Here is a 17,407-nt window from a genome sequence, read left to right as displayed (position 1 = left end):
AAGAATTTTTATGAGTTTATTTGAGCCAAACTGACAATTGCTAGGAAGCATAACCTCAAAGAGTTGAGAAAATGCTCCAGAGAATGGCACTTTTGCACCTTATTTTACACGTTACAATCAAACAAGGAGGCAGGCCTATGTGGACTACGAGAAATCCATTGGTGATAGATGGGCGGGGCGGGGGGGGGGGGGGGGGGCGCGGACAGGACGGGACGGGGACCCCAAGGAAACCTCTGGGATTGGGTAAAAAGTAAAATGATAGATACTTACTTTTACACAGGTGGGTACAAGTTAGTTAAGTCAACAATTAACAGAATAACAATAACAATGAGGGGATTTGTGGTCTCCCCCTTGTGCAGTGCCTGTGCTTTGAGGGGTCCGGAAACAGGAAATTTGACATTCCAAAGGTATGTCATTTTAGATGCAAAAAGACAACAGACAGGCTGTTAAGGTAAAGACTGACCTTTGTTAGGGAAAATACCACCCCAGGACAGGACTACCCGCCGTGACCTGCTTTTAGTTAGAAAGTTTTAAACATCAAATCATCCTTTGTGGTTACCTTAGGTCTCTGAGTTTGTAAGGCTGCCACCCAGGCTTCCTTCCCTGAGCTTGTGAGGTTCAGTGTGTGGCCCGTTTTCTTCCACACTCGCCTCACCCTAGTCCCTGCCCTACTGGTGAAGGCCTCAGAATGGCGTGCTGAACAGCTTGATTTAATCTATACAATCCATAAACAGCTCAGGTTGTTATTGTTTGTTTTCTTTGAGCAGAAGCAACACCGGATCAGACCCGCATGTGGAGGGGCACTCAGGTTTCCACGCCCCAAATCCCTGCACTCCCAGCCTCTCAGGTTCCTGCTACTTTCTAACACCCGCACTTTTCATTTCGTATCCTGATTCCTTGTTTTGCACCTAAACCATTGACAATCCCCTCTCCCTTCCTCTCCAAGTGAGCCCCCGCCCCCACCAGGAAGGCCCCAAGCACCTGCCTCCTCGGGTGCGTCCTCCACCTGCGCTCTGAGACGGTTTCCTCAAACCTTCCAATCTCGAGAGTCGCTGCAGGCACCATCGCTCTGCTCCTACGGGGAGGAGCTTCCTCTTCGGCGCGCTCGGCATTCGGCTAGTGCTGCCTTGCCCCGGCGACCGTCCAGCGGGAGGCGGAGCGAGTCCAAAATGGCGGCTCTCAGGCTGGCGCGCTCCGTGCTGCTGAGGTTTTGAGGTGGTCGCCAGGGGTCGGGGGGACGATTTCCCCGCCGCAGGGGCCCTAGAGGATGAATCGGGGGCTCTGCTAAGGTTAGGCGGTGGGGGTGGAGAGACGTGGCAGCGAGTGCTGCGGTGGAGTCCACGGAGCGGGATGTGCGAGAGTTACTCCAGGTCGTTGTTGAGGGTCTCGGTGGCGCAGATCTGCCAGGCGCTGGGCTGGGACTCAGTGCAACTCAGCGCCTGCCACCTCCTCACGGACGTGCTGCAGCGCTATCTGCAGCAGTTGGGACGGGGCTGCCATCGGTACTCTGAGCTCTGTGAGTACCGGGCTGGGTGCGGGAGGGCTGCCTCTGGACAGTCACGAGTGACACCTCCGGTCTCCCCATCGCTATCCCAGCGTCTCCGAGGTGTACGTCCTTTCACCCCTATTCCGAGATGGTGAATATTCTTGGCCCCTGACGCCCCTCCGCTTCCATGTCCCTGGAAACTCTAGTCATCCTTGTGGTGTCTCTTCCTTGTCCGCTAACTTCCCGCCTCCAACTGGGAGCCCTGTGTTGACTCCCAGCTCCACACCCTCTCACTCTTCTCTGATCTGAAATGTGCATTGGTCTTTCTCATGGTCTCATGTTTTGCTGCGTGCAGAACCACCTCCAGAATGCCATAGTCTCTTTTACTTTGGTCCTTTTCCTGCCTTGCCCGCAAACTACTACAACTAGTTGTCACAGGCGCTCCGTCTACCGGCCGTTTCTTACAAGCCTAGCCATTCTTCAGCTCATAACACATACTCGTTGACAGCTCTGTTCCATTAGGGACACTGCTTCTTTCTGTGTCTGTTCATTTCATAGACAGCGTCTCTCCTTACTCTTTCCCAAGGCCAACTTTGTCAGTTTCGCTTAGAATAACTTTGACTTAAATTAACAGGCACCCATTGATTTCCTCCTTTATATTTTTGTCAGGGGTTATCAAAGTGTGGTAGAGGGATTATAGGCAGTTTACAAGGTTCCCCAGATAATCTGAGATACAGTACTTTCAGTTTTTAAGTGAATGTGCCTGGTAGTATCTATAGCTGGTGGTATTTAATAGTTTGGAATATTTAATAGAAGCCATGAATCATCTTATTGATGTGATGCTTGTGCTTGGAGGGGAAACTACCCCCTACCTAAATTTTGGATTGTTATTGTTAAGGTGGTAAACTGGAGAACCGGGTGAAATATTTCATAGGAAATTTTGTTCTGTTAAAGTGACTCCTAGATTGAAAAATTGAGACCCATGGATATACTTTATTTCTTAGACCTCAATTTCCACTCCAGCTTTGGTTGTGCTGCCAAAATAATTTGTCTGTAACACAAATCTGGTTGTCATTCTTTAAAATATTTCAGTTGTTTACAGGCTGTAAATCTAAGCTTTTAACACTCAGTTCTTTTTGTGAGCTAGCATTTTTCTTATCTTCTGCCATCCCGCCATCCTTATCTGCAGCCATGCTGAGCTACTTGCTTTTCCCAAAACATTTTAAGCTGTCCATTCCTATGTACATGCTGTTTTCTAAAGTGTCCTTCACCCCCTGGTCCACCAGTAGTACTACTTAATATTTTGAGATCCACTTACCACTTGCTTAGGAAATTCATGTTATTTGCTCTCACAAGTTTGTGCATATTTGTTATGTTATTTAGTACCTTGGTTTGTAATCATCTGTGCTTATCTCTCACCTTCTCCTATATCCTCCCCAGGAGACAAATTTATTATATTTGTATTCTGTAACCTAGCATACTAGGCACCCAGGAACTATTTGTTGCATAAGTGAATGAACTGATAATCTACAACCATAATAGCTATGTAGCTACTTCACGTTTTGAGTTTTAAAAGTATGTTGTTTTTTTTTAATGCTTGATTTCAATGAATGAGTAACTCTCATTCATTGATATCTTGAAAGTACACCACCAGCACACTACAGAACTTGGCTTTTGCTTCTTTTCCCTCCTGCCTTACCCCGCTTTCAAGGTCCTTGAGAATCCTCTTATGGTTATGCATAGTCCAGATTATATTTTTGCTACCAAGTTCCTTAAGTAAGAACAGATGTGCTATATGTTTAGGTAATCAGAATATTCCCGGAATACATAGTTACCTGTCCTGCCTTATACACTGAAACTGAAAATGTGCTGGCACTCCAAGTAAGCAGGTATTCCAAAGTCATTAATTGATTATTGTTGTGAATTGATTATCTGTTGTTTCAGATAATCTATCTAATGACTAAAGTTAATTTTCTTGCTTTTAGTGAGAATGCACTTATCAGGTTCATTATTTTCCATTGTGGTTTGGTGACTTTTTAAAAATGCTCGTTCTTGCTGTACTTATTAAAGACTTTTTTTAGAATCTTTTTCCTTTATTATCCTTATTTTAATTTTGAATTCTATAACCTTAGATTACTGCTATACAATCTTATATTCTATTTCTTTAAATCCTTTTTGTCTTTTCAACAAATATTTATTGAGCACCACTTATGAACCAAAGCATTGCGCTAGGTTTTGGTGACCTTAAATTACTTAGGCACAATCCCTCCCCATAAGATTTGTACATGGTATCAAAATATCAACAACAACACACTGATAGTATTTGCTCCTTTTTTAAAAGAATGTTTTCAAGGTAAAGCAAGCATCAGAAGTTACTATTAATTCAACAAATAATACATTTTTAAATTTCCCTAAGATAATGATTTGTCAGAGTATTCAGGAGCAGATGAGTCTCTATGTGTTGTATTATGTATTAAATATGTGTGCATGATCTGAAAGCAGGTGCTAAATATTTCAGAATGACTCTTAAGACTGGTACTATAATACTTGCATAGTGTAAGCAGTATTTGCAAAAGGAATAAGGTAAAGGAGGGGTGATTGTGGGCTATGGATTCTGGGTCAGGATTACTTCACAGAAAAGATGACATTTGAGTTGAATTATGAAGTACAGTTGTATAATGCAGGAAAGCATGCTAGGTTAGAGGAAAGCATAAACTAAGACACCCACGTGGAATTAAACATGATAAAGGTACCAGTGAGGTGGCCAGCTTGACCTATTTAGCCAGTGGTGGGTTTTAGAGGAAATTGTTAAAGAGTGAAATCAAGTTAGAGAGGGACTTAAAAGACAGAGAAATTAAAATGTGGTGGAAATTACTGCATCTTCCTAAGGAGGGGAACAGAACAGTATAATGAAAGTGATATTTTATGAATATTGTGCTGTCACTCAAATACAAGAGAGACTCAAGTGGGGGGAACTATACTGAGATAGTGATAGATAGTAGGAACAGACAGAAAGAACCCTGAAATCCAGGACCAAAAAGGGAGTGAGGGTGGGGAGTGGGAAGTACCAAAAGGTCTTAGGTTAAAATTGCCAAACCTATGGAGGAATTTAAGATGATTTTATTTTTTAAATTAAGAGAATAATAATGCCTTTTATAGGAATAGGAGAGTTGGAATGTATACCTACATAATTTTAGAAAATGACTATTAATTTTATTTATTATCTATCAAGAAGTAACCCGTACTTGTAGAAAAACTCAACACCTACTGAAAAACTCAAGGAAGTGTTTGAAATTACAATGAAAGCCTCCTGCCTCAACTCTTTTCTTCCTCTGTCCTGTAGCTTTTACCGCCTTAAACTGTTAACAGTTGGATATATATCCTTCCATAGCTTTCCTTTCCTATGTATATGTGAGCAGCCATGTGTCTAATTTTCACAAACTTTGGATTACTCTTTCATTTTACAGCATGATTTAATTTCAGGAAAAAAAAAATTTTTAGGCTATTGGAAATCAGGAACTGAAATTTTCATAGGAGTTTACTTTCTTTGAGATTTTTAATTTATTTTTTGTAGAAGGAAGGGAAAGAGGAAGAGAAATACCGATCATCAGTTCCCTCTGATATGCCCCTAACTGGGGATCTGGCCCGCAACCCAGGCAACTGCCATGACTGGGAGTCGAACCAGCAACTTTTCAGCTCACAGGCCAGGACTCAGTCCACTGAGCCACACCAGCCAAGGCTTCATAAAAGTTTTAAAAGATGTAGAGACCTTAGGTTCTGCTAAGGGTAGGCAGAGGAGAAACTTCTTTTTCTCGAGAGAGTCTTACTATATCTAACTTTTAATCTTTTTATCTGCATCCCTTTAATCTAGTCTTTTAATTACATTTAAAATTTATATGTAAATTACCTTTATGATCTAAGTTCTTTCTGAAAATTTCCTTGGATTTAAAAAATTGATTCAGCAGTGTAATTCATTTAACAACTATCTATTGAGTGCCAACTATGTGCCAGTCATTGTCTTTGGTTCCAGAGGTACATCATGAAACAACAGAGAAAATGTAATGACCATTTATATAGCACAGCATTCTAGTTATTTGATAAAAAATAATAATAGTAATATTCATTGGGCATTTACTTTGTGTCAGCTACTGTTCCAGATGTTGTTGACCATCCCTAAACTACTTTTGATAATTGTTCTGTACCAGTGAATTGTTAGTATAAATTGTCTGTGGGGTTCTGGTTGGTTTTCAGATCATATTTAAAATTGACTTTAAGAATCAGCCTTCTAATGTTTAAATAGTGTGTTCTATTTAAAATGTATTAAAGTATTTCCAACAACTAGGTCTTGAGTATATACCATACTTGATACTGGTACATATTTAATTAATAATTTTTTCTTAATATGTTTAAAAATATTCATGGAATTTTCTTAAGATAATTGCTTTGCTTTTGACTTTGTTTCAGATGGCCGAACTGACCCGCTTTTGGATGATGTTGGTGAAGCTTTCCAACTTATGGGAGTTAGTCTTAATGAATTAGAAGACTATATCCACAACATTGAACCTGTCACTTTCCCACATCAAATTCCTTCTTTTCCTGTTAGCAAGAACAATGTACTCCAGTTTCCTCAGCCTGGAAGTAAAGATGCAGAGGAAAGAAAAGAATACATTCCTGACTACTTGCCACCCATTGTGTCCTCTCAAGAAGGTTTGTGATTTTTTGTTTGTTTCTTACTCATAGATACTCATGTAACTATTTTAATGAGGTTTTAATCATAGTTTTTCTAATTGAATTATATTAAATGCTGTGCTAACATAAATTCTAGAAATGCAATCAAAATATTTTAATGTTATTTACAAATTATTCTAACCTTTAAGTCAATGGACCTGCAGCTGCTATCACCAGGCAGAGCATGCATGGCATAATCAAGGCTATGTGTAATGAGGCATTTATTTCCTTTGTAAATTTGAAGAGGGAGACAACAGAACATAACCACAGAGAAGCCTTTTGGTAGATGTATTACATGAGAATGGACGTTTAACTCAGGAAACAAACCTTCGAAGCAGAAAAATTGAGGTAGCTTCCTAGCCCTTTTCCTTCCTGCTTATTATTAAGTTGAGTTGGAGGCTCCTGGAAACAGTGAGTGAATATTCACTAATATTTTGGAGCTTTATCTTCATTTTTTAATGATAAATAGAAATGTTTATTGTTTGGTTATATAGAATTTTTTATTATAAAATACTAGCTAATCAAGCACAGTAATCAGTCTTTGCAGAGTTCCCATTTTCTTGCATGATTTTCCACTTTGATCATTTAGGTTTATTAAGATTCTAAAGGTGCAAAATGTTTATTCTTGTAAAAATAGGAGTTCATTTGTTTCAAATTCTAAAACCATAGATGTATTTCAGAATGATGCAAATGATAGCAGAAACATCTTTTACTCATGATTTTTTTTGTAGTAAAATATACATAACATAAAATGGACCATTTTAACTATTTGTAGATGCATTACTCCCATTGTTGTATTGCCATCACCACCATCCATCTCTGGACTTTTTCACCCTTTCTAATCTGTGACCATTGAACAGTAGCTACTCATCCCCCTCACCCACTGCCTCTGTAACTGCCTAAAATGCTGTCTCTTTCCCACCTTTGAATTTATTTGTATTCGTAGCCTTTATTTGCCTTGAGGACATCTTACCGTTTATAATCCCTTATGTAAAGTCATTCTCTTTAAACCCCTATGCCCTGATACTATTGTTTTTGATCTTAGAAACTTACATTTTTTACAACTTCTCTAAACATATACTTATTTACTCTGAAAACATATGAAGTACATTTCAATATCAACATTATCAAAGGAGGGTTTCTTGGGCAGAGACCTGATTAAAAAGAACTCCATTTTCTCTTACAGACAGGTTATGGATGTCAGGTAGGCCTGGAATTTCCTTGTTTGCTATTGTCATTAAATATAATTTATTAAGCTTCCTAGACATCTTTATGAAAGCCGTGCTAAGTATTAAATCCATGATATGTCTTCTTGTACTTTAAGAATAATCTTTTTTTTGCTCTGAAATTTTTAGCTGACAGGCACTTAGAAACATACAACATCTGGATTTATGCTAAGAAAATGTGAATGGCAACCAAATGCTAGGAGAAAACTTAAGACTTTATATAGGAGGAAACTAAAGGAAAGACACCAATATATGAATAACTGGCACATCAGTGGTCCTCAGAATGATCTGTGGTGATTATGAGTTTCCTATCAGTGAATTAGGCAGTGGTAAATTTTAATGACCAGACCAAGTGACATGTGATTGAGCCAGAACTGCTGTCTTCTCCATTTAAAAAATTTCATCCCATTTTCTTTCTGGCCTTCAGAGCTTTCGAAATCTAACTATTTTGTAATTTGCTTATCTTTCTGTCTCCTATTATACCTCCTATATAATAGTTAAACTGATTTTTTCTGGCCTTTTTAATAATTTGGGCTCAGATGGATATTTGACCAGTCTTAATCCTTGATTTGTGCATAGGCTTATGTTTGGTTCATATATAACCTTCATTTATTTATTTAGAGAGTTATCTAATTATTTCTTATAAATAAACTCTAACAAACTCACTACTTAAAACCAAGTCTAATACTTTGATAATTATCTCCACTTACCCATTTTGTCCCTCTTTTATATTTATAGCATGCAAATAATACATAAGGTAATTCTCTCAAAGTGATATGGTTATCATGTTTAAATACTGCCAAGGAAATGTAATTAAGATATTAAATTTATATTGGAAAGTGAAGAAGTATGAAAAACAAGTTAAAGACTTTAGATACTGACTTATGTCAGAAATCACTAGAGTAAAATTTCGAGTTTCTCTTCTGGAATATTTGAAGAAAATAATATTCTTATTTCCTTTGACTTTTTATGCAATATAAATTATAAACATTGAAAATGCAAAATAACCCTGACCGGTGTGGCTTAGTTGGTTGGGCATTGTTCCGCAAAACGAAAGACCACTGGTTCAATTTCTGGTCAGGACACACATCTGGATTGTGGGTTTAGTCCTTCCTTGGAGCATGTAAGAGAGGCAACCAGTCGATGTTTTTCTTTCACATTAATGTTTCTCTCCCTGTCTTTCTCTCTCCCTTCCCCTCTCTTAAAATAAATACATAAAATCTTTAAAGAGGAAAATAATGTAAGCTTGACCACTGTTCTTTTTTAGATAGCACTTAGGGATTCTTTAAAGAGTAGAAATTTGCTGATTCATAAGCTATGCATATGATTCATAAGTATGCAATAAATAATAGGCAGGACAGTAAGATGCTTATCAAGACCTTTGCCCTGATCAGGATAAAGGATATAAAATGGAATCCTGTGGTTACCATTTTTAAAATATAGCCACACAAGTCAAAGTCAACTTAATAAGTCATTACAATCTGAAATTTCTTTTTTTCATGGGTATAGCATGTGAGACGGTTCCTAGTCTTCTGGTTAGTGCTGCAAAGTGTGGTACAAACATGAACAACTTTGATAATAACACCTGTTTGCCAAGTTCTTTATTTTCTTTTTATATCCTCAAGAACTGCACATGAGATGCCTGACTGTGATCATAAAATATTATTAGCAAAGTACTGTCATGGGCCTACCATCTTACCAACCCTTCAATTTGGCTCATGTCAAAAAAGCATTTGAATGTCTTCTCTGTGGTGGTTAGTGTATAAGAATAGAAAGACTTAATCACAGATAGAAGGGGAAAAAAAGAATAGAAGGACTGAAGGGGAAACAGGCTATCTGGAAAGAGCATGAGCTTCATGGAGCCACTCAGACAGAACTCAACTAGTTACTGAGTTTATAATCTTACCAAGTTACTTCACCTTTCTGAACCTTATATTTATCACGTGTAAAATATATATATAATAATACATAATTTTTAATTAAAAAAACAACAAGCTCATAGAGAACAGATTTGTGGTTGCCAGAGGTAGTTGGGGGGGGGGGGGGGGGAGGGTGAAATAGGTGAAGTTGGTCAAAAGATACAAACTTTCAGTTACAAGAAATATCATGGGATACAATGTACAAAATGGTGACTATAGTTAATAATACTGTATTGCATATTTGAAAGTTGCAAAGTTTATATTTCTGACACTTTAGTTTCTTTACACCCCTCTTTTTTTTACTTTATATGTCTTTTAAGTCACTTTTAGTCTACAGCTGCCCATCCACCAGTCCTGCCCCTGCTAAATCACCTTCTTTTTCTTCTTGGTATTTTGGCTTACAGGGTTGCCACAGTCTGACTTTTGCTGACTCCGTACTCATAGTACAGTTAAATGTGTTTCTGGCAAATTGGCAGTGAGCATCTGGGCTGGATCAGACTCTGGTTCAGTACCTTTGGCAAGATATATACAGTGTTGTGTTTTTCACCAGGAGGCTCATGTCTGGTTTTCACTTTTTCAGTGCCTAGATCCATTAATTAATTAGGGATTGCAAGGTAGTGATAGTCCATCATTTTGTTTATATTTCATTCTTTAGTTGGAATAATTTTACGAGGAAATCCTATGAGTTACTTAGTGATACAATTCACACAGGGAAGGAAAGAGACATGCTTGATTCTTTGATTTTATCTACCCAATTTTTCAGATATTGAGTTGGTTCTGAGTCATACCTAGGTGACTAATCGATTTTACCCTATTGCAGCTCAGATTGTCCCATCTTTGGCCAGAGGCAGCTTCTTCAATCTGACTTCTGAATCTTTCTGACATGATGCTAGTAGTTTTTGATAGAGCCCTCACTATCTGGTACATCAGATTGTTTCTAGGCTCATCTTGTATACTCTTGTTCTGCACTTGGAATCAATCACTTTTCCAGGAAACCCTGGGCTTCTTGGGAAATGGCATTTCAAGTCTGCGATCTGGGTGCTTGGGGTACTTATCACAACTTATTCAGTAATTAAATATTCTTAAAAACATACATCTAGATATCTGTGGATAGATTACAGATAACTCATGAGTGTATACAGATATTTCTAATTTAAATTCAGGATCATGGAGTTTTTACTTTTATGTTACAGCAGTAAATACTTTTGTCCATAACAATAATTCTGGTTCCCCGGGATAAAAAAGATGATAAAGCTGATAAAGCATTCCATAATTACTCATTGGTCATATCCTAGGTTACACATACAGTATTAATACTTTATCATTCATGATTACTGAAGCAGGTAAAAAAATTTTTTTGCTTATGTTCTTTTATTCACCCTACTTTTTATGATTGTACCATGTGCCCATTGTTAGATCATTTAGCTGCTTTCTTGAGTTCTGTCACAGCTTCTCAGTTTTTCTAATTTTGATTTATGTTCTTTTATGTCTTTTAGGCCATTTAAAAATAGAATGTTACAGTTTTCATCTGTTTTTTAACTCTTTTTCATATGCTTTCATTTTCTATAGGGATGTTATTTTGGTGTTTAATCTTTTTGTTATAGAAATTCTGTATGTGAGTATAGTTCTTCAGAACATCCACTTGGAAGTTCAGGAGTTCAGGGTAATTTTTCTAACTTTACATGTTCCCTCCTTTGTTTTTGTGTGTTGTTCAAAAATTAGGTAGCTCTGTGAGATTTTCTGTTTTCTTCTACCAATTTTATCTGAATCTTCTCTTTCTGAATGCTAGTTTTTTCTTTTGGGTTTTTTTGGTTTTTGTTTTTGTTTTTTTGCTTTTCTACTCAGTTGTGATTCTGGTCTCAGCAAGCTTTTTCTCAGTGGGCCCTGTGTTAGAGTGAGTAGCAAAGGGTTGGATTGAAAGTCCAGGGGCTTGACTCTTCCTTCCCCTGTAGATCTCGCCCCCGCACTCCAGCCCCTGTGACTTAGCCATCCTGGAAGTCTCCAGGCACTTCTCAGCCTCAGCCGCTCTTCTTACATAGTCTGCCAGGCCTTCAGTGAGTACCTGGTGGCTTGTTGAGGCCCCCCGCTTTTGGGTCAGTGTCCCCATTGCTTCTCACCACTTGCCTCTGTACAAATGGGTAATACTCGGGTCTCATGGCTATCGGTGGTCACCTGCTTGTATTTCAGCATCAAAGGATATACTTTGTTACCTTATTATGTTAATTGCTCTATTTTTATATGCCAGGTTGGGGAGATCCAAATACTGCATTGCCATACCTGCCACTTTCCTCCAGGATTCCCTTGATTGCATCTTCTTGCATTTGTCACTGGTGGATACTCCTTGAAACTACTTTTCTTCAGTGACATGATACTCTCTTAATTCTCTCTATATGACTAACTCATTTTCTGCGCCTTTTAGGTGCTCATCTTCTATGGCTCTTCTACCTCTAAAATGTTAATGCTCTTGAATTTTATCCTTGACCTTCTGTTTTTCTCACTGTACTCAGTTTCAGTGTGTGAGCATCTGTATTCTCATGGTTTCAACTGTCATTTGGGTACTGATAACTCCCCAAACTGTATCTGCATACATACTTTTTAGACTCTATATTAAGTTGTCAGTGGGCTGTTTCCACATTTACCATAGACACCTCAAATTGGTATGTCAAAGGCTACATACATTATCTTTCCCTTTATACCCCTGTATTATCTATTTTAGTTGGTGGCACCATCTAATACCCAGTCACTGAAACTAGAAAAAGTAAGTTTTCTTTGATCCCTTTCCTCCTTTTGCTTCTTCATTCCCTATAACCAGTTCTGTTAAGTTTGTTTCCTAAAAATTTCTCAAATACTTCTTATCCTTCCCTTTGTTTAAATTTTAATCTTTTGTCTGAACTCTGCTTCCACAGTAAACTGTTAAGTAAGAAGCAAGTATATTCTACAGTATTAAACACTTTATCAGCTTTCTCTACAGTGAGCAACCTTTTTTCTCAAGGAAAACCAAAAATGTCTATAGAGAAATTTCTTTTTTTCATTCAAAATACAAATAGGTTTATTTATTCTAGAGAAAAGATGTTTATTCTTATGACTGTGATTATTTACTAAAAGAATAGAAGAATGTTATTGAGGAAATTTGTACTGCTTTTTAGTTACTAAAATATTAATATTGTGTTTATTTGAAAATAGGAATGTAAAAGCAGGTTTCAGATAATTTGTCCTTGATATCACATGGTATTTTCATTAGCATTATCTAATTGATCTTGAAACAGCCCCTAAAAGCAGGTGCTATTATCATTCCCACTTTACAGAAGGAGTAATGGAAGTTTAAAAAAAGGACTGGGGGCAGGATATGAATTAACTTGCGTGTGTTACACTGTAAATTGGGAGCTGAGCTGGATTAGGATAGTTGATTTCATTCAGTATTGCATGTAGGATCCGCACTATGTGTCAAGTCCTACCTAAGGAACAAGAATTGACGGTAGAGACATGAATAAGACGTCCCTCCCTCCTCACTTCTGTCCTTTCTTCCTGTGGTTGTTGGAAATCTTTGCATGGGCAGGACATTCCTAAGTGGAGTAGTACCATCATCAAGTCAGTCTTCTTAATGGACAGGCTAGCAGAATTCCTCCGGGCCCCAATTTCAACCTCACACTTAGCCTTCCCTTGACCCTCTCAGCTCCTTTCCCCTCAAGACCTTGCAGGGCTGGAGGGCAAGAATCTGGGCAAAATATTCTGTATACTCAAGGTAATAGCCTGAAATCATTGTGTTGTTTGTTTCTTTGTTTTTCTTAATCCTACAGCATCTGAGCCATGAGGGCTGATTTGTGGTGACTAACCTAAGATGTTCAGCACAAATTTCTTTGTGTAAACCTATAGGGCCCTCTATGGTAAGACTTCTGCCTACATTTACCTATTAATTTTCTGCCCCTCATTGCTTCAGACTTTAATCTCTAGAATCATTAACTTGCTTGTGTTCTCCCAAAAGATATGGAAGTGCATATCTTTACTTAAGCTGATTTGGCGTTCCCCTCCCTTGGGCATCCCTATGGTGTATAGGGTGGGGCAAAAGGAGGTTTACAGGCATGAGTATGGAAAACAATACAATAGTTCATAAATAATAATAACATAAGAATGGACTCTGTGTTTCACATACTCACAACTATAAACCTATTTTTGCCCCACCCTATAAACCTCTGCCATTACACTTAATATATTTTATTATAATTATTGGCTTTATTTGTTTCCAGAACTTACACTGGTCCTGCTTCCTCTTTAAATCCTAAATTTACTTTTTAGTTCACCGTTTGCGTAAAACCTGAGTTCTATTACCTTACCTCAGTGACTTTGAACCGGTGTGCCATGGCACACCGATGTGCTGCAAAAAGGCCCGCTGGCATGCCACAAGAGTTTTTAAAACGTGCACTGCCTGACTGTCTAGTCAGGAGCACTGACCTCTTCTCCCTTGGACTGTCAAATAAAACAGTGACAGCAGCCAGTACAACAATAACTGTTTGGTGTGAATGAATAAAAATTATACCTATTTTTTTGTCAGATATGCAAAAGATATATTTTTGGGTGTGCTTCAGAATTTTAGTCCTTAGTATATTTGTGCCATGAGATGGAAAAGTTAAAAATTGCCACTCTACTTGACTGCTACCTTAGGGAAATTTGTTCAGAATTTTGGGAAAGCAGTCTGAAAAAGTAGATTATCCAAAGTAACACAGCTTTTAGGTCATGGAGATGGCAGTGGAGTCCCCAGTTTCTTAGTCTTAGCCCAGTATTCTTTGCATTGTTCATTACCTTAGTATTTATTCTCCTAGTACAGGTGTAAAAACGGAAAGGTTTATCTTGTGACACTTCAAGTTCTTTTCTTTTTCTTTCAAATTGACTTCTTGAATACAGTTACTTTTTTAAAAGTCATGTTTTGATAACATCTTATTAGGTTCTTTTACTTACGTTACTTTTTCTGCTTATTATTGTTATCCTTTGAAATGGTTTCTAATCTACAGCATACAGATTAAATTAAATAATTTTAAAATATAAGTATCTCTTGCTTTGCATGCAAGCCACCAAAATTAACCCTTAAGTAGGGGTGTGTACTTTTCAAAATAGAGATTAAAAGTACCAGCATACACAGATTTGTCAGACTACAATTTACAGTGGACTTGGCCAAAATTCTTTTCCCTACTGAAATTTTTTTCCTTTTAGTCTGTCTGGATTTGTAAAAATAAGAATACATTTCACTGTCATAAAATAGTTCTTATGTTTCTTAATCAGCAAGTAAACTTATCAAATGCCTTAGAAAAATTAAGTCTTGATGTTTTATTTATCGCAATTATCAAATCTGTCAATTTCCCCCTCTAGACATCAGATCAGAAGAAAGATTTTGTTATTTCTTGGAAAATTGTGTGTGTGTGTGTGTGTGTGTGTGTGTGTGTGTGTGTGTGTGTGTGTAAGGAGGAAGGTTGAGGAGTAGTGGGGCAATAGATGTTACGTGGCTGACTTGGCATAAGACCCTGAAGTTAGTGCTTTTGTTATTAGGTTAGGATTTATTCTGTCTTGTTTTCCTAAATTTGAGTCATATTTGGGACAGTGCAGTAATTGTATTTTACTTAAATAGTTACCTACTATGGCTACATAGAGCTTTCCTATTTCAGAAAATATTATTATTTGCTTCATTTACAGTGGTTATTTTTGCCATTGGTGCTAACAGGAATTTAAAAATCATTTTTTAATTTACTCATTAAGTAGCTATGGAGAACCTATTGTATGCCAAACACACAGTGTATTTCTGGAAATGTAGAGGTGGGCATAAAAGAAAGAGCTGTCTTTGCCTTCTTAAAGCTTCCAATCTATATGGAAAATAAGGTTAGGTGATATTTATATGTAATTTCAAATTATAATTTGGAGTAGTAACTTAGTATGCTATAAGGATGAGGAAATCAATGGATATTTTTAAATAGTTGGGTAAGATAATTAGCTTTGTAAATTCTGATGATAATGTGTATGGGCTCAAGAGAGGGGAGACCATTGGAAGTGTTGATAGAGCTTGTTGCAGTCCTCCAGGGAGGGATGATGGGACCTGAATTCTGGCTGTGGGAGATGATGTAGAGTAAGGACCAGAAATGGAAGATGTTGATTGGACTGGATTTGGTGATGGAGAAGTTGTCAAGAACATGTTAGAGAGTAGCCAAGGTTTCAAATTTGGGAGACTGGATAGGAATTATCTAAATATCCAGATCTTAACACACTGGCCTGATCTGGAGGTAGAATTTAGAAAATACCTTACACCCTTCAGGTAATGCTTTATTTATTTTTTTAAAAACAGTAATCAGGTAGAGTTCAAGAGTACCTTATCTGACATGAACCTGAGACACAGGGTTACTTTTTTGCTTGTTACAGGCAGCAGTTGCACTTTGCTTTAAAAAAGACCAGGTTTACTTGTTGTTGTTACTAGCTTACTTATAGAGTGCCCCCCTGTGGCAGGCACCGTGCTCCATGGTGCGGGTGCAGAGGCTCCTTTCAGTGACCTCAGGGTCTTTTGAGTGTATCAGAAGATGGCCCTGCTTGTCCTTGTAGGATACTGAATTAATATTCTTTGATTTCTTAGAACAGAAATTGCTTGAAAACACCTAACATTAGTTTTGTTATAAAAGATTAAACATTAACCTTTAGTTTTCATTTAGGGCTTTAACTTATATTTAACATTTATATAGTGATTGATGCCTGATGCTAACTTTGGTAATGTGATGTTTGACTACCAAAAATTTATAGCTTGCTATTTCCTTGAAGTATGGCGATTTAATGGCTTAAAAAAAAAAAAAAAAAACCTTCTCCCAAATGTAGTATGTCTACTCTTTCCCCTTCCAAGCCCCAGTTCCCTCATTTGTAAAATGGGAATAATAGCCTCCTTAGATTGTTGTTATAATTGAATGAGATAAATGTTATCTATAATATTATCCTAGGTCTTTAATTTGGTCTTATGAGAGCAAGACTACCTTTACAGTTTGTTTCTGAAACTCTCATTGCTAGGTATAATGGTTGTCATACCATTGTATCCTGAAAACATACTTACAGTATAATAAATGTACACATTTGAAATGATGCCCATTTTAATTCTTTCTAATGTGCAAATCTGACGTGGTGTATGAAGTGCCACAGCACAGAGTAGGGCTCAGTTCTCCTCCACTTAGGGTATTTTCCTCCATTCTGGTTAAGTGAGGTACTGTCCCATCTTCTCATGTGAACTGCACCTCCACCTGACTCACACCTGAAGACCATAGCATAATTCAAAATTGTATAACACTGATTAGTTTCAGGAGAAGTAAATTGAAGATATATGTGAATGTGCAAGTTGTATTGACCTGACTTCTGCAATTAATTATCTTTCAACTTTCTGTCTCTTCTACTGTTTTTGGTGATGGACTTTAGTTTAAATAATCACTTTTAGTAACTTCTAATCAACTTTTTTTAACCTTTAGACATACCTAAGAATTTCCATTTTATATAAAACGTAAGTGTAGTTATTTGCATCTAATTTCACCGCAGAAAATAAGCAGTAATTTTTTTCTTTTTGTTGCGAGCACTGTGATGTTAATGTTGCGGTGTTGAATGATTCATGTTTTGTTCTAATAGAGTGCATGTGCACAATTGACAGTCTAAATTGATTATTTCTTCCTCAGGAATCAGACATGGTTTAAATTTATAATTCATTTTTATCAAGTATTATGTAGTAAAAATGTAATACTTACATATATTCTGCTAGTTAGTAATATTTAATTGTCATTTATTTTCTTTCTGGAGACGTCAAATTCTACAGTGTAAAAAGAAAGTTGTTTTTTTTTTTAATGTGGAAGTGATTACAGTTCAGTAGGTGGCACTCTTTCCTTTTCTGTTAGTGTTAATGAATATCCAATTAAATGCCAAAAAATGTTTTCAAAGTCTTAAGAAAAAGCATACAACTTAAACCAGTACTTGTTTTAGGAAGTATAACTGACTTGTTTTAGGAAGAATAATGCAATTTTAATAATTTACCTTCTGTGTAAGTTTGT

General features: G+C 37.2%; 1 protein-coding gene across 1 annotated transcript in view; it reads left to right on the top strand.

Moving 5' to 3' along the window:
• The first annotated feature begins 1,171 nt into the window (after positions 1-1,171).
• The window catches only part of TAF3 (TATA-box binding protein associated factor 3), a 168,546-nt gene continuing 152,310 nt past the window's right edge, over positions 1,172-17,407 (top strand). Inside the window, exons 1-2 of the mRNA XM_054593871.1 lie at positions 1,172-1,516; positions 5,951-6,193. Of these exons, the coding sequence (XP_054449846.1) occupies positions 1,351-1,516; positions 5,951-6,193 (409 nt within the window). The 5' untranslated portion in view covers positions 1,172-1,350. The remainder of the gene's footprint in view (positions 1,517-5,950; positions 6,194-17,407) is intronic.

Source organism: Pteronotus mesoamericanus, unplaced genomic scaffold, assembly GCF_021234165.1.
Source record: "Pteronotus mesoamericanus isolate MK-2021 breed Mesoamerican mustached bat unplaced genomic scaffold, CSHL_Meso_final contig_130, whole genome shotgun sequence".
NCBI lineage: Eukaryota > Metazoa > Chordata > Mammalia > Chiroptera > Mormoopidae > Pteronotus > Pteronotus mesoamericanus.
The sequence above is the reverse complement of the archived record's forward strand: the minus strand, read 5'-3'. Positions and strand labels throughout refer to the sequence as shown.